Here is a 17881-nt window from a genome sequence, read left to right as displayed (position 1 = left end):
AGAAGCTGGAAAAGGCCAGTTATCAGATTCTCCCCTGGAGCTTCCAGAAGGAGCCAGCCCTGCTGACAGCTAGATTTTAGCCCAGTGAGATCTGTGTCAGGCTTCTGGCCTCCACGATAATATTTTAAGCCACTAAGTTTGTGGTCCTTTGTTACAGCAGCCATAGGAAACTAACACACTATGTTTCGTTGTCATGGCAAGAGGAGATGGAAGTGGGGGAGAATGGGAAGGCTCTGGAGCTCTGGGAGAGAGAGACACAGTTAGTCCCCGAAGTAAGACAGGCATAGGTTTGGAGTCAGATGGACCTGAGTTTGAATCCCATCTCAGACACTTCTTGCTGTGTGACCTTGGGGTACCTGCTTTACTTCTCTGAGCTTCAGTTTCCCCAGCTGGAAATTGGAAGTAATGAGTAACTCTACCAAATAGCGTTGTCATAGGATCCAATGAGAGTCTTTGTTGGGAGCATCTCCATCCTCAAAGTTGTTTGATCAAAACCCTCGATGTCATCCTTGATTCCTCCCTTTCTCTCTTACACACAGTCTGTCACTAAATCCTGTGGGCTTAACCTTCAAAGTATATCCAGAATTTGGCTGCTTCTTACCATGTACGTGGCCACCACCTTGGTCCAGCCCCATCGTCGCTCACATGGACCAGTGCAGTGGCCATCACCCCAGTTCCCCCAGCTCCTGCCCTCGCCCTTCACAGTCTGTCCTCCCCTCAGCAGCCATCAGAGGGCGTCTGTGAGCACCTGAGTCAGGTCCCGCCCTCCTCTGCCCACAGCCCTGTAGGCTCCTTCTCCCGTGGGTAAAAGCCCCAGTTCTCCCCTTGGCCCACAAGGCCCTGCAGGACCTGCCCTGTTCTCTCTCTGCCCTCCCCTCCTCCCTCTCTCCCCATCACTCACGCTGGCCTCATGGGTCTCCTTGTTGTTCCTCCAACACACCCAGGCATGGTACTACCCCAGGACCTTTACACTGGCTGTTTACTCTGTCTTGCATGCTGTTTCCCTAGACATATCCATGGCTCCTTTTTTTTTTTTTGGCCATGCTGCGTGGATTGTGGGATCTTAGTTCCCCAACAAGGGATGGAACCCGGGCCACAACAGTGAAAGCACTGAGTCCTAACCACTGGACCACCAGGGAATTCCCAAATCTTTTTTTTTTAAACCATCTTTAAATCTTTATTCAAGCATCACCTTCTCCCTGACGCCTTCTCTGACCACCCTACTTAAAATTTAAACTCAGCCCTGCAGTATTTCTCATCCCCCTTCCCTCCTTTGTTTTTCTCTGTAATACTTTTCCTATCTACACTGCTACATATTCACTCACTTGTGTTACTTCTTGTTCATCTCTCCCCACTGGAATATAGGGTCTATGAGAGCAGAGATCTTTGTCTGTTTCATTCACTTCTGTATCCTATGTCCAGAACTGGATCTGGCATAAAGTAAGTGTTCAACACATATATACACTAAGGGGGGCTTAGCACAGAGTGAGGGTACATAGTACTTGCTTAATAAATGTAAGTTCTTTTCCCTTTAAAGATGTCAGGGGACATCTTTAAAGTGTGGGTGGGGAAACTGAGGCTTAGAAAGGGGAAAGCAGCCTGTCTGATGTCACACTGCATGTCAGCAGAGCCTCCTAAATCCCAAACACAGTGTAACGGTTTAAAAGAATGTGGACAATGTATAACAGCAACTAACATAATGTTTAGGTCAATTACACTGCAAAAACAAACAAATGCATAGAAAAAGAGATCAGATTCCTGGTTACCAGAGGCAGGGAGTGGGAAGAGTGGGAATTGGATGAACGTGGTCAAAAGGTACAAACTTCCAGTTATAAGATAAATAAGTATGAAGGATGTAATGTACACATGATAAATATAGTTAACACAGCTGTATGCTATATATGAAAGAGAGTAAATCCTGAGTTCTCAAGAAAAATTTTTTTCTATTTCTTTAACTTTTAATGAGATAATTTTTAATATGAGATAATGGATATTCACTAAACTTATTGTAATAATCACTTCATTATGCATGTAAATCAAATCATTACGTTGTACACCTTAGACTTTTACAGTGCTGTATGTCAATTATATCTCAACAAAACTGGAAGAAAAAAAAAAGAATGTGGACAAGAAAATGAATGTTAACAGGCACAATTAAATAAAATGAAGTGGTAATACTCAATGCTGACATGACTGCATTAAAACTGGTAATGCTAATTCCTTGCTGGTAGCTGTGTATATTGCATACAATTTTTCCAGTGACATGATCCTGAGATAGTCATATCCTTTGACCCAGACATCCCACTTCTGGGCATTGATCATGAATTCAAAGGAAGTAAAAATACAAAATAGTTAGCAAGGCTTGATCCCTTATCTGGGCGTGTGAAAAATCATATCTATATATGTGTATATGTATCAGTTAGCTACTGCTGCGTAACAAATCACCTCCCCTCCCCAAACATAGCAGCTTAAAACATGAACAAGATGGTAGCTTCAATGTCTTTTATAACCTAATTTTGGAGGTAATATACCATCACTTCTGCTGTATTCCCTTGGTCATACAGACCTGCCTTGGTACAATGACAGAGGAGATTACACAAGAATGTGAACACCAAGAGTCAAAGATCAGAGGGGGACATCTTAGAGAATGACTCTCACAGTCCACATAGGAAAAAGTTTGATCACGTGAAGACAGGCAGAAATTGGAGTGATGGGTCTAACATCCAAGAACACCAAGGGGTGTGGGCAGCCACCAGAAGCTAGGAACAGGCACGGACAGATCCTTGCCTGGAGTCTTCAGAGGGAAAATGGCCCTGCCAACACCTTGGATTTTGACTTCAACCCCCCATAACTGTTAGAGAATAAATTTCTGTTGTCTTTTATTTATGATAGCCAAAAGGTGGAAACAACCCCAGTGTCCATCAACGGATGAATGGATAAACAAAATACGGTCCCTACATAAAATAGAGTATTTATTCAGCCTTAAAAATGAAGGCGATTCTGACACCTGCTACGACATGGAGGAAACTTGGGGACATGATGCTCAGTGAAATAAGCCAGACACAAAAGGGCAAATACTGCATGATTCCAGTTCTAAGAGGTCCCTTGAGGAGTCACATCCATAGCAACAGCAGGTAGATGGTGGGGGCCAGGGGCTGGGGGAGGGGATGGGTAGTCAGTGTTTAATGGGGCAGAGTTTCAGTTTGGGGAGATGAGGAAGTCCTGGAGGTGGATGGTGGGGATGGTTGCACGACAATGTGAATGGACTTAATGCCACAAAACTGTACACTTAAGATTGGTTAAAATGGTAAATCTTATGTAACGTGTATTTTACCACAATAGAAAAATATTTTTTAAAATTTTGTTTTAAGCCCCTTGTTTGTGGTAACTTTTTAAGCAGCCCAAGGAAAAGGACACACTTGTGTAATTACAAAAAATACAGGAAAAATTAGGAGTGCTCCTGAATGTGGACCTTCCCCCACACCCACTTTACAGATGTGGAAACTGAGGCTCACGGAGTCATTTCCTGGTCTCCCGCAACAATGTAGAATGGAAGTTGGCCCATGTCCTTTCCCTGTGGATGGTATGAGGTGGTCTCACATCCACCCACCCCCTTTCAGTAAAAACCACAATGAAAGAGCTTAGAAAATGTATTCCTTTGTTCTTTTCCTTTGAAATAACACACACAGGCAGGGAGGTGGGGAGTGGTGTAGGTGGGGGAGGTGGAAGCATTGGGGGGGGGTCGTCCCGTCCCCCCCAAATCCAAGTTCTTCTTTTACAGTCCTTTAATGGGGTTCCCCCAAGGACTTGGAAGGAATGGAGGGGTCCCCCAATAAGCCTAAGCTCAGAATCCAAATATAAAGTGCGGAATATACAGGGTGGGGGTACTGGGAATTAGGGCGGATGGGATGTCTGCTCCTCTCCGGTAGAAAAACAGACCTGGAATGAATTTGGGGGACTGGGGAGTTTGGGGTTTGTTTTGCATCCTTGGTTGCTTGGGTTTAGGGAAGCTGCTCCTGGCTTCCAACTCTGAAGTCTGGGGAGGGGCTGGCAGTGCTGGGGGATGTGTGCGGTCCCCTTAATGTGTCCCCAGCCTTGTATTGCCTCCTTGCCAGCCCCTAAGAAAGAGCGACTGGATCCTGCAGAGGGACCCAGGCTCTGGGGGTTGTTATCAGCCTAGACAGTGGGAAGGGGGTGTGAGACATGGCCCTGCTGGGGGAGTATTTGAGAGAGAAGTTTCCCTGCAGTCCAGGCTTTGCTGGGGAGGTAGGGGGTCCAGTGTCTGTGCAGGGCCTGGGAGAGGCAACTCCTCCCCTTGCGGCCGGCATGAGACGTGTCAGGACAGTGGACAAGTCCCGTGGGTTTTCAAGCTGGGAGGCCAGGACCTGGGTTTCCTGGAGGCTCCGTAGACTATGGGGTTTGTGCCATGGGGGGAGGTCTCCGGGCTCTGGTGTGTGTCTGGGACGGGGGCACGTGGGATCCAGGATACCGATTGGCCTATTGGGAGCTAGACTGGGGGGTCTGAGCGTTCAAGATCCAGTGCTTGGGAGGACTCGGGTCAAAAACCAGGGGTTAAGGGGTTGGCATCCAGTGCCTGGAAGTGGTAGGGTCTGCCTCTTATGGATGAAGTTTTAGTACCCAGTGCCTGCGGTGAAGGGATCTGGGGTCCAACAGCTGCAGTCGCCAGCACCCGCTCTTCTGCCACTGGGCTCTCGCGACTGTGGTTTGAGGAGTGAGGATCTGGTGGGTCGGGGCTTGGAAATCTGGGATCCGGTGGCTGAGGGTATAATGGTTGAAGTGTGGGGATCCGGGAGTCGAAGCAGAGGGATCCAGGACCCAGTGTCGAGGTAAAGGGATTCAGGAATCCAGTGGCTGGAGGGAGGGGTCGGGGCCCCGGGACCTAGGCATTGCACTGTCAGGGTCCGGTCCGCTGAGGTTTCTTGATATCCAGAATCCAGTGGCCGAGCTTGGAGATCCAGGACTTGAAGCATGGGGATCTAGGATCTGCCAGTGGATCTAGGATCCAGTACTGCCTGAGGACACTGGATCTGGTGCCTGAGGCAGCTGGGGTCTGGGGGTTTAGATACAGGGTATGTGCTGCGGGGTATCAGGATCCATTAGCTGGGTTGCGGGGGATCCAGTGGTTACGACATGGAGGTCCAGGACTCAGTACGTGTTGGGGGAGAGGGAAACGTGGGAACCAGTGGCTGGGGTGTGGGGATGCAGGACCCAGTGGATGAAGTGTGGGGATCCTGTGGTTTGAATGCGTGGGGGGGGGGGGACCTGGGATCCACTGGCTGGGCCCTCAGTCTCCAGTGGCCGAGGTGTGTGGGATGTCATGATGGAGGTGAGGGATCTGGGGGAGGGGTGGGCACTGGGTCCCTCACCTGGACGTGACCCCCAGGGCCTGCTTCATGTTCTCGTAGACCACGTAGGAGATGCTCACAGCTGGGATAACCTTCATGAAGTTGGGGGCAATGCCCCGGTAGAGGCCCCGCACGCCCTCCTGGGACAGGATGTGACGGAGCAGACCCAGCATAGACAGCTGAGGGGCTCCCTCGATGGAGGCTGGTAGGGGGTGGGGAGGCCAGGTAAGGCCAAAGGTCCCCCTCTCACTTCCCCCTCCCCCCCACTCCCCCCCAGGGCTGGGCCAGGTGGCCACTGCAGCAGGAGGGAGGAGGGTTAGACTAACAGTGGGACCTACCACTCAGAGTTGGGACTTCTACTGGCCTTGGAATTGGCTGCTCATCTCTTCACCCCAATCTGGAGGCCCCAAGTTTGGGGATGACTAGAAACAGAGCAGCTATGTGCGGAGGGGGAGGTGGGAGAGGGCACAGAAATTTCCTCTTCCTGGAACTCAATTCCTTCTCCCTTTTCCCAGCTAACTCTTACTCAACCTTCCAACCTCCATTCCAAATCAGCTCTTCAGGGGAGCCCTCCTTGGCACCCCTGTCTAAGTCCAGCTTTTCCTTCTCCCCTTTATTCAACCCTAAATCCACACTTCATTGTGGAATGATTTATTCACCATCTTCCTTCCTCTCCAACTTGGGAGCTCTTTGAGGGTGGAGGACCACATCTGTCTTATGCACGGATGATCCCCGGCAAAAATCACAAAACACAAATGCTAAAATCCCCGAGGAAATTCTCAAAAAAGATTCAGGGATAGTAGCGGGAAAAGAAAAGGAAAAAGAACCTCAAAAGAGCAATACAGAGAAATACAGTAAAACAATTGTAGCCTGGCCCTGCTCCTCCTTGACCTCACTATATCCCAGCCTTGCAAATTAGAACTCAAGTTACCAGCCCGGAAGGCTGCCTCCCGGCTGAGATGGCTAGGATGATCTTCCGGCACTGGCTGTATCTGTTCTCCTACTTAGGGTAAAGGGCTCCCATCCCAATGTCACAAAAGGGTAAACTGAGGCCCAGAGAAAAGTAGGGACTTTAGTCAAGGCCATCAAAATCCAGGAGGATCCCAGCCCAGGACTCTGCCTTCTCACGGGGAGGAGCTGGGGATGGGAAGGTGGACCCAAGTCGTGAGACCTTCCCTACCTCCTCCTCCCACCCGGGCCTCACCTTGGGCCTGCATGCGGGTCCGGACCAGGGCCAGGGGGTAACTGGCTATCTGGCCACACGTGCTGGAAATGGTGCCGCAGGCCAGGAGCACGAGGATGCCCGGGTCGGCCGAGTCGTGGCTATACTGCTGGAGCCACCGGTTCTTCAGGGTCTGGCAGGGGTGGAAAAGGGAGGAGGGTGGGTTGGAGGTGGGTGACACCAGGACCCTGGCTTCAGAGGTCCTGCTGGCTGGCTTCTGTATCCCGTGATGGCTGGTGTTAGCCAAGCATTTTACCTGCATGCTCTCACTCAAACCTCACCTAGACCCTCTCTGGTATGTGGAATAACAGCCCCCCTACTGTTCCTGCCTTAATCCCTGGAATCTGTGACTATGGTACCTTCCGTGGCAAAAGGGACTTTGCAGATGGGATTAAGTTAAGGATCTGGAGATGCGAGATTATCCCAGGATATCCAGGGGGGTCCAATGTCATCACAAGTCTCCTTGTAAGAGTCAGAGAAGGAGATGTGATGACAGAAACAGAGATCAGAGAGAGACAGAGAGAGAGATCTCGGGGCAGGGGGGAGATGTTACGCTGTTGGCCTTGAAGATGGAGAAGGGGCCATTAGCCAAGGAACGTGGGCACCACTAGAAACTGGAAAATGTAAGGAAACAGATTCTCCCATAGAGCCTCCAAAAGGAAAGCAGCCTGCTGACACCTTGATTTTAGCCCAGTAAGACGCATTGTGGACTTCTGACCTTCATAACTGTGAGATAATAAGTTTGTGATGTTTTAAACCACAGTTTGTGGTCATTTGTTACAGCAGCCATTGGAAACTCATACAGTCTCCAAGGTGGCCACCCCGCCCTTATCCCTCACCACTTCAGCTCAACCCTGCCGACTCCAATGGCCAAGCATCCATGGCTCAGCCTGAGGATTTTATCTGGTCCCAGGCAAGGCTGCTCTGAGTACACAGGAACAGGTGGGCAGTGCTGGGAAATCAGCACCCCCAGAAGCAACCTTCAAATGATGACTGACTTGGTGTATCAATACCCCAGCTCCCTTGCCTCTCTGATGGGGGCATGTTCTACACTTTCTCCCGGAGGTGTCCACCAGGATTGAGCTCCACCTGTCTGCTGTGGTATCTTGCTTGATAATGCACCGTTACGGGTTTAAATGCATCCCCCACCAAAAAAAAAAAAAAAAAAAAAAATGTGTTGGGGTCTTAACCTTAGAATATGACCTTATTTGGAAATAGGGTCTTTGCAGACATAATGAGTTAAGATGAGGTCATACTGGAGTAGGGTGGGCCCTTAACCCAATATGATTGGTGTCCGTAGAAGAAGAGAAGAAGAAAAAGGACCCATAGGGGAGAAGACAGTCATGGCAACAGAGGCAGAGACTGGAGTGATGCGTCCACAAGCCAAGGAACGCCAAGGACTGCTGGCAAAGGCCAGAAGCTGGGAAGAGGACTTGATTTTGGACTTCTAGCCTCCAGAACTGTGACAATAAATTTCTGCTGTTTTAAGTCACCCAGCTTATGGCACTTTGTGAGGGCAGCCCTAGGAAACTAATACTAAAGCATGATACTTTTCGGTTGCCTTCCCTTCCCTGACTTACTACTTCCCCCCAAAACCACTTGCCCCCCATCCCTGCTTCTGGAAGACCTCCAACTAAGACAAGTACCATTACGATCCCCATTTTATTGATGAGAAACTGAGGCTCAACAGAAGTTACTTGCCCAAAGCCACAAGATAAAGGTGACAATCAACATTCAGAGCGACCCCCAAGTCCAGAGCTGTGCCCTTGGCTAATCCCTTCTGAAGCCTTCTGTGAGGCCTCTGTAAATCCAGGATCTTCTTTTTGGCCTTGGGACTGGAATTGCTCATAGGTTTCATTTCCTAAGTCAATTCCAGTGCATTGTTAATGGCTGCCTGGAACTGTGTTGAGAGGGACTCAGTGCTGTGATGGATTGGTGATGTCTGGCCTGGGCATGGAAGGGGCAAATAAGAATCGTTTACCATTACTGCCTTTGCAATTTTAATAGCCGCCTTTTGGGGCTGGAGCTGCATTTGCCAAATAGGTGTTTTTAAGAGCAGTTCTGTTAAAAAGAGGTTCTGATGACTGGAAAAGTATGGCTAACACTGGGCTTAAAAAAAAAAAAAAGGTAAATCACTTTTCTGCAGGACTTCTCAGAGCCTTTAAGGGACTAATTTAGATCTTGAAATGCCAAGAGGGCACAGGGCTTTTCAAACTTCTTCAAACACAGACCTCCAAACTCCCTTTTGTGGTGAAGAATGAATGAAATAAGGTTGCAGAATAAGGTCTTATTTCTGCTCGTGACTCTGAATGCCTTACTATCACATTTAGGAGAAACCCAAACTCATGATCAATTGAGTCCTTGCTGACTCTTCAGCTCCCTCCAGCCACTCAAGACTTCCACTCCTCAACAACAAAACAATCTCATCAAAAAATGGGCAGAAGACCTAAATAGACATTTCTCTAAAGAAGACATTTAAGATGGTCCACAGGCATGTAAAAAGATGCTCAGTGTCGCTAATTATTAGAGAAATGTAAATCAAAACTGCAATGAGGTATCACCTCACACTGGTCAGAATGGCCATCATTAAAAAGTCTACAAATAATAAATGCTGGAGAGGGTGTGGAGAAAAGGGAACCCCCCTACACTGTTGAAGGGAATGTAAATTGGTGCAGCCACTATGGAAAACAGTATGGAGGTTCCTTAAAAAACTAAAAATAGAGTTGTCATATGATCCAGCAATCCCATTCCTGGGCATATATCTGGATAAAACTATAATTCGAAAAGATACATGCACCCTTATGTTCATAGCAGCACTATTTACAATAGCCAAGACATGGCAACAACCTAAATGTCCATTGCCAGATGAATGGATAAAGAAGATGTGGTACATATATACAACGGAATATTACTCAGCCATAAAAAAGCGTGAAACATTGCCACTTGCAGCAACATGGATGCAACCAGAATTATCATACTAAGTGAAGTAAGTCAGAGAAAGACAAATACCATAAGATAGCACTTATATGTGGAATCTAAAAGGTGGTACAAATGAACTTATCTACAAAACAGAAACAGACTCACAGACATAGAGAACAGACTTATGGTTACCAAAGGGGAAAGGTCGGGGTGGGGAGGGATAAATTGGGAGTTTGGGATCAGCTGATATACACCACTATATATAAAATAGATAAACAAGGTCCTACTCTATAGCACAGGAACTATACTCAATGTCTTGTAATTAACCATAATGAAAAAAAAAAAAAAAGACTTCCACTCCTCCAATAGGCCATATTCATTCCTGCTTCTGGACCTTGGCATTGGCTGTGCCCTTGTTCACACACCCTCCTGATATATATTCAACTCATCACTCCAACATCACCTCTCAGAGACATTCCTAGACACGCCCCCCGCCTGCCCATGGCTACTTTCGATTGCACGTCCTGTTTATTATCTTCTGAGAACATTTCAGGACCTGAAATTACTTATTTGCTGGTTGACTGACTTCTTTGTTCATTGGAGGGGTGTCCCGGGAGGACAAGAATTATGTTGTACTCCCTGAATGCAGCAGCCAGCACAGTACCCAGAACACACGGATGCTTAGGACATAGTTGCTAAGTGAACGGGTGAATGAGTGAATGAATGAATAAATGAACGAACGAATGAATGAAGCCTTGTCTCACTTGGCTTCGTAGACGCTGGGTGCTGGTAGGGCAGGTATGGATGGCAGGTACCGGGGATCTTAGATCAGGACCAGCTACGTCATTTGCGGGGCCCAGTGCGAAATAAAAACACGGGAGGTTCCTTGTTCAAAGCTTATTAAGAATTTCAAGAGGCTGACAGCAAAGCATTCAACTAAGTGTGGCGCCCTTCTGAGTTGGTGACTCTACAGGTTGCCTGCCCATGAAGCTGGGCTGGATACAAAGATTGGGGGGAGGGGCTTCCCTGGTGGCGCAGTGGTTGAGAATCTGCCTGCCAATGCAGGGGACATGGGTTCGAGCCCTGGTCTAGGAAGATCCCACATGCCGTGGAGCAACTAGGCCCGTGAGCCACAATTGCTGAGCCTGCGTGTCTGGAGCCTGTGCTCCGCAACAAGAGAGGCCACGACAGTGAGAGGCCCGCGCACCGCGATGAAGAGTGGCCCCCGCTTGCCGCAACTAGAGAAAGCCCTCGCACAGAAACGAAGACCCAACACAGCCAAAAATAAATAAATAAATAAAAATTTAAAAAAAAAAAAAAAAGTTGTTTAAAAAAAAAAAAAAAAAGATTGGGGGTATGCCTGGGAACTTCTGAGGCTGTGCTAACTGGGAGAACCTGGTGATCCCACCAGGAGAAGGGAAAAGCAATGGATGAGGTCCCTGGAAGAGAAACAGCAAAAACTCCCAGCTCCTGCTTCTCCTGATAAAGGCCCCGAGATGCTGGTCATGGGGTATGGATTTTATGGCGGCGGCAATTACTGAAACGGCCTTGAAGAAGATATTGGCCTGGAGGTGGAGGTGCGTCTGACCCACGTTTTTGGGGGGATGGGCATCTTTGAAGCTCATCTTCGCCTGTTCCCACGATTCTGTGAGCTAGAGTGGTCCCCGACTTTCACATGTCCTGAGACCCGGGAAGGCCAAAGTACAGATGGAAGGTTCTTGTGGTGGGAAGTGGAAGAGTGGCGGGGCAGGGGGGGGAGGTCCAATGCCTGAAGGAGTTCCCCGGGATCCCAAGGCCCATGGTGCTTTGCTTCTCCACCCCTAGCTAGGTAGGTCGACTGAGCCAGCCCCACAGGAAGGGCAGATCCCAGAGAAGGGAGGACCACAGACCTCGTAGACGGCCAGGTCGATGCCCGCGTAGGGGACGATACCCAGCACGTTGGGCAGGTAGCCGTGGTAGAAGGCTTGGGGCCCTTCTCGCTCCAGGATCCGCCACGCACAGTCAAGCAGCCCCTTATACTGGCCCGTCCGGCGAAGGGTCAGCCGTGTCTTCAGTACCTGGGGAGAAGCCGGTTATCCCTGGAAAAGCTGCCTTCGGAATCACTACATCCAGGAATGAAGACACTTAGAAATTGTACCTCCTAGATGGAGATACCCTGAGAATAACTGAATTAAAAGAACCACTTGTGGGACTTCCCTGGTGGTCCAATAGTTAGGACCCTGCACTTCCCTTGCAGGGGGCACGGGTTCGATCACCAGTCGGGGAATTAAGATCCTGCATGCTGCTTGGTGTGGCCAAAAAAACTGGTTACGCCTATCAGAGTTGCACGTGGCACCCACTGCCGTCTCCCAATATCTTGTTCCCTTCTCCCTTATCAATAGAAACTGCTATTTTCAGCAAGAACACAGCCTCTAGAAATAAAGACTACATTTCTCAGCTTCCCTAGGCGTGTGGCCATGTGACTGAGTCCTAGCTGATGAAACAGAAGGTGAAGAGGTATGCAAGGCTGTCAGAAAGCATCCTTAAAGGCAGGGAGGTGTTCCTTCCTCTGTTCCTCCTTCCTGGCTGGAGGGGGGATGCTGTGACTGGGGCACAAGCAGTCATTTTAGGCCATGAGGTGGGTGTCACATGCTGAGGTGGTAGAACAAGATAGAGGGAAGGAACCTGGGTCTCTAACACTCTGAAGCCACCAGACCATCCCTGAACTGCTCACCTCCGGACTTCATTTATGTGATTTGAGTTTTCCGTCACTCAGAATCCTAAGTGATGCCTGGCACAATCTGAAACTTGAAATGATTTCTCCAAAAATGGTTTCACCTAGAAATGATTCCCTTGGGGACAAGCATCCTGGAAACCAGTCTCCTTAGACGAGTCATATCCATAAATGGCTGGACCCCACAACTGTTATCTAAACACTACTGTCCCCAGAAGTCACATCTCAAACCGTGATACCCAGACCAGCTACACATGAAGGAGCATTGCTCTAATGAGCTACAGTCTGAATCAAGAAGAAGCAAAGCATTATAATCCCAGTGCTTATCCCACCTTGGAGTGAAATGCTTATTGCAGGCCCGCCCCCAGCCCTGCAACGGAGCCTCTGCTAGGGCCCCTCTTTCTCACCTCCATGGGGTAAATGATGGTTTGGGCTGTGGCACCAGCCAGGGAGCCAGCCACAAAGCGCTCCTGCACATGCAGTGTCTCCTGCTGCCCCCAGATGGCCCGCTTGATCTGAGAGGGAGACACAGAGGTGACGGGACCTCAGGGGTGGGGCCTTCAGTGCACTTGGACCTTCCCTCTGCTGTCCTCCTCCTGGGCGCATCCCGAAGGGGAGCAGATGCCCACTCCTGGGGACCTGCAGACATCCCCCACCCCCAGGCCAATCCTGCAAATCCTCATGTCTGTAGCCCACGCCTCCCCATGCCCGTCCCCACCTGCTCATAGGCCATGAACTTGATTGCCGACTCAGGTGCAATCTTGAGCACGTTAATCCCGTTGCCACGCCACAGGGAGCGCACGCCCCCCTCTTGGATCATGCTCCGTAGGCCTCCCAGGATGTTCAGCCGGTTGGTCTTGGAGGCGTGGACCTGGGTGGGAAGACCGGGTGGCTTTGGGGACCCCTCCAGGGGTCCAGGCCTAGGGAAGGGGGTGGGTCTCTCCAGGGCCCCTCACCTGCATGAAGACCTTGAGGCGGTCCAGGGGGGCTGTGCCCGTCCGGGACACGGCACCCGCCATCGCACCCGCCACCAGCTGTTTCCACCACATGCCGGTCAGCTTCTCCTGCTCCGAGAACTCATCCGGGACAGTCAGGCACTCGCCAATGTCCAGGACCTGGGGATGCAGAGGCTGGGGGTGTCATGCCCCAGTGGGGCTGGGTGGATGCAACTCTGCCCTAAACTGGGGCGTCTCCCCCATGACTCCCAGGGTGCCCACCAATGAATCCGACTCCACCAGTGAATCTCACTTGGAGAGCCCAAGAGATCCCTCTTGGACCCCTACCAGATCCAGCCCCGCGGTCTCCACAGAAGATAACAACATCCTTCCTGGGGATCTCCACCAAATCCCATCTTATTCAAGTCTCTACCCCACAGGGGACTTCCCTGGTGGTCCAGTGGTTAAGACTCCACGCTTCCACTGCAGGGGGCATGGGTTCGATCCCCGGTTGGGGAACTAAGATCCCACATGCCGCGTGGTGTGGCCAAAAATAAATAAATAAAAGAGGATATATAAGAATATATATATTATGGGACTTCCCTGGCGGCCCAGTGGTGAGGGCTCTGCGCTTCCACCGCAGGGGGCACAGGTTCGATCCCTGATCAGGGAACTAAGATCCTGCGTGCCGTGCAGCACGGCCAAAAAAACAAAACAAAACAAAACAGCAAAAACACCCAAACAACAACAAGAAAACAAACAAGCCCCTGCCCCGTAAAGATCCCTCCAGAGCCAATCAGATCCCTCCGAAGGATCCCACCCAAGGGTCTCCCACGTAAGAATTCCAGAAGATACCTCCAGGGCCACACAAGATCCTACCAGGGACTTCCTATAATACGGAGCCCAGCAGATCCCTCCTGGGGGGTCTCACCAGATCCCCAGGGGTCTCCCCCGCAGAGATCATCCCCCCTCTAGCACCCTTCACCTGCAGACTTCTTAACCAAGCCCCTCATGGGTCCCCCAGGGTGGGAATCTCTGGATCTCCCAAGAGGATCTCAGCAGATCCCATGGATGGACCCCTCCAGATGCCATCAGATCCTACCAGATGCATCACTCAGGGATTCCCACCCTGGAAATGGCAATCCAGAGCACTTCCTCCCTCCCAACTTCCGGTAGATCCCGTGAGACCCTCTGAAGACAGTGGCTTCCTAACTTGTCTTTTCAGCAGCAGAATCCTTTATTGAGGGGAATAGAAACCAGCAGAAAGAGAGCCATGTGGTTGAGGGTGGGAGACCAGATGCCCCATCTGGTGAGCCCTTTCTTCCCTGAACCCCCAGAGGCCCCACAGTTAAGTCTGAAGGGTCCCCATCAGCTGGCAGAGACTTCCCCAAATGGGTCCCGGGAGCCCCAGATGGAGGAAGAGGAGAGCAGAGCCTCAGTCCTCGGCTGCTTCCAGTGGCTCCTCCTTCTAGAGTCCTGAGCCAGCCCCTCCCCCCATGCCCTGGGGAAGAGGGCCCGACCACCACACTGGGACAGCCGCCCCCCACCTCACCGTGGAATGCTTCCAGAAATACAGCACGTCTTCCACATTCTCCAGCGAATGCAACAGGAAGTGGTCACGCCACTCCTGCCAGTCAATGGTCATGGTGCCATCACGGTCCATGCTGCGGGGGGAGGGGTACAGGTGGGACAGAATCAGTGCCTGGGTCCAGGGGTGAGTTGAGTGAGGTTCTCGTGGATTTGGGGGGTAGACTGAGCTCCTTGGCACTGGGAGCTCCCCATTTTACAGAGGGGGAAACTGAGGTTCAGAGAGGGGAAGCAACTGGGCCAAGATCTCAGCTCCACTGCCTTGGGATTGGGTCTGAGGCTCAGAGGCTCAAGGTGGCTGAGGGGTCTTGGGGACCTGAGTTACCTGGGATTCTGGACACCCCGCTACTCACCTGTGCAGGATTTTCTCTGCCTGCTCCAGCGAGATGGAAATGCCCAGAGCTCGGAAACTCTGCTGGATCTCAGAGACGTCGATATGACCTGGGGAGGGGGCCCGAGGTGGGGAAGTGTGTGTGTAGGGACCCTGTGATGGAGGACCAGGACAGCTTGGAATGGGGATATTGAAGAAGACCAGCGGATCCAGGAACCCAACGTGAGGTTTGTGGCAGGGTTGGGGGGGGTCCTTGACCCACTGGGATCAGAGGGGTAGAACTGGGCCATATTGGGGGGGGGTCTTCTGTTTGATGAATGAAGGATTGAATCCAGGGATAATTATGGGGGTCCCCATGCCACAGGGGGTTGAGAGGCAATATTGGACACCCAGAAAAAGCGATGGGGGTGTCTCTGTCTCATAGGGAATCCAGGAGCCATATGGGGGGATCTTTGTCCCACAGAAAAATAAGACTAATAAATAATAGCATCCCACCCCAGAAGGAAAAGGAGGTGGGATAGGCCGGCTGGGCCTCGAACCACCTAGCTGGGGGTGAGGAGAGCTCCCAAAATAGCGTGTGAGTCATCAGGGAGAAGCGGCCCTCCCTCCTCCTAGCGCTGCCAGCTCTAACCCTGTTGGCATCTCCAGGGCCCCCGCAGCCCCATCCCTTGGCCTCACCATCCTGATTCCGGTCCAGACTGTGGAACAGAAGTAGCAGGCGCTGTTCCCGCTCCTGCAGATAGAGGATAAACTCCTCCAGGTCAAGGCCGCCATCTGAGTCAGCATCACCCTCAGGGGAGATGCCCTGGCAGGGGGGAAGGGCCAGAAGGAGTTCTGGGAAGCTGCTCCCCCAATCTGGAGGAGGCAAGACAAGCTTATGCCCCAGGAACCCAGGTCCCCCCTTCCCCCAGCCCTGCACCTAGAGGACCAGGGCGGGGAAGTCACCCCCTCCCTTGATCATCTCTTTCCTCAACAAGATACCCAAGGCCAAGGTAGGTCTGTGAGGTGGACAGCGGTTGTCCAGTTTTCCTGGTGAGCAAAACGAGGCTCTCCAAGGTCAAGTCACTTGTTCAAGGTTACAGAGCTGGGAAGTGAGTAGGTGGACTTGAGCTCTTGTCTCTGAAAGCCTGTCCTTCCAGCTGTCTCTTATATGAACTTGTCCACGTGGCAGTTTCAAGAGCTCTCCTTGGAGACAGCACTGGGCAATGTGGGGCAATGACACATCCACACTGAACATCTGCAGGGCCTCTGTTTTACCATCTGTAAAGTGGGAGGTTGACTGGAGGTCTCAGGGTGCTATGGAGACAGTCCAGTGGCATCTGGGCCTCCAGGTGTGGGAGGACACATGCACGGGCTTGGGGTCAAGTTCCTGCTTTGATAGGTGCATCCCCAGCTGAGGGTGGCCTCGGATAGGATTGGATCCTTGGCTGGGACAGCCTGGGGCATAGAGCCAAGCCCAGGAAAGGACAGGGAAGGGAATGTAAACACAGAGGCTGGGGAGAGTGTGTCTCCTGGAGGTGGGTGCAGGCCTCGTGTCTCGGGTTGTGCAAAGAGTTCAGAGGAGGGTGTGTCCTGGGCAGTGGGCAGGAAAGCGCACGCGGCCCCCTTCCCAGGCAGACATCCCTCACCCCGAGGGAGGAGGGGGACGGGTTTGGCAGCCGAACCTGCAGGCCTGGGGCCTCGGTGGTCCTGTCTTGAGCGAGCCCGTTAGGCCCGGACACGGGCGGGCAGGGGGAAGGGGACAAGGACGCCCAAGCTAGGAACAGGTCCAGGAGTCCAGCCACAGGCAGTCCCGGGCTGCTCCCGGCACTCCATTCAGCGGCTCGGGTTACCCTGCGCGGGCGGGGCTCCAGCGCCACGAGCCAGGAGGGGGTCCCGGCGAGGGTACCTGTTGGGCTCCGCGGTCCGGGTTGCCCCCGCCCAGCCTGGCCAGTCCCTGGCGCAACTCGTGGACGTCCACGCGACCATCCTTGTTACTGTCCAGCTCCTCGAAGAGGCGACCCCAGCGCTGACGCCGCTCCGCATCGCCCGGGCCCCCCCGCATGGCGCCCGCCCCGGGGGGAGGGGAGGCCCGGCAGCGGCGGCCTCAGCGGGGGCTTGACGGCTCCCCCTCCCCCCAGGGGCTCCGCAGGGCCAGCTCCGCGGCCACTGCCGCCGCAGCCTCCGCGCTGCCTGCCCGGCTCTGGCACTTGTTGGAGGCGGTGACTGCTAGCTGTCGCCGCCCGCGCCAGAACTTGCGTCTCCTCCGCATTGGGGGGAGGGGGACGGGGCGGAGCTGGGGGGGGCGTGTCAGGGATGCTCTGGTATTAGAACAATCTAGGGATCATCACGTTCATTCTGGGAAGAGGGGTTCGAGAGATCAATAATCTCAGGTCTGGTTTCCGAGTTCCGTTTCTGCGTGCCTCAGTTTACCCTCTGCCCAAGGGGACGAGGTAGGGAGATGTCAGAGATTGGGTTACGTAATCCCTTTCCACTTGACCTCCCTCCTCTACTAACCTTCCTCAGAAACTAAAGTTCTCGGTTTCCCTAGACGTACTCAGAACCAACTCTGTGCCATCTAGCCCTGCAACAGCCCGCCCGCTCATTTCACATTGCCTAAGCGGCCACAGAAGCAGAAAATCAAGTCGCCTTGCTCTCCCTCCGTGTTTTCTTCCCGCCCGCGCGCCTCCTTTCTCTGTCCCACTCAAACTGGGAAACAGAAGATCAACGCGCGGCGCGGCTGCAAAGTCGGTTTCCTATTGGTCAGAGCCGCAGGAGCTGTGCCCTGCGGTCCCGCCTTGCTCACCACCTAGGCGGGGCCTCCCCACT

General features: G+C 52.0%; 1 protein-coding gene across 4 annotated transcripts; it reads right to left on the bottom strand.

Moving 5' to 3' along the window:
• Positions 1 to 3641: 3641 nt before the first annotated feature.
• Positions 3642 to 17589, bottom strand: SLC25A23 (solute carrier family 25 member 23). Of its 4 annotated transcripts, XM_059918627.1 has the most exons (12): positions 16962 to 17589; positions 15752 to 15878; positions 15096 to 15183; positions 14708 to 14819; positions 13177 to 13335; positions 12939 to 13091; positions 12628 to 12735; positions 11397 to 11564; positions 11073 to 11159; positions 6571 to 6721; positions 5388 to 5568; positions 4687 to 5071 (listed from the first exon to the last, which is right to left on the bottom strand). In XM_059918627.1, the coding sequence occupies exons 1-12, from the start codon at positions 17115 to 17117 to the stop codon at positions 5017 to 5019; spliced, it is 1545 nt and encodes a 514-aa protein (XP_059774610.1). In that variant the 5' UTR covers positions 17118 to 17589; the 3' UTR covers positions 4687 to 5016. The 4 variants fall into 4 exon arrangements, with proteins under 4 accessions (XP_059774607.1, XP_059774606.1, XP_059774610.1 ...); XM_059918624.1 differs by lacking the exon at positions 11073 to 11159 and having other exon boundaries at positions 3642 to 4777; positions 15752 to 15806; positions 16962 to 17557; XM_059918623.1 differs by lacking the exon at positions 11073 to 11159 and having other exon boundaries at positions 3642 to 4777; positions 16962 to 17556.
• Positions 17590 to 17881: the final 292 nt, after the last annotated feature.

Source organism: Balaenoptera ricei, chromosome 3, assembly GCF_028023285.1.
Source record: "Balaenoptera ricei isolate mBalRic1 chromosome 3, mBalRic1.hap2, whole genome shotgun sequence".
Taxonomy (NCBI): Eukaryota; Metazoa; Chordata; class Mammalia; order Artiodactyla; family Balaenopteridae; genus Balaenoptera; species Balaenoptera ricei.
Note: the sequence above shows the minus strand (reverse complement) of the source record. Positions and strands in the feature narration are given on the sequence as shown.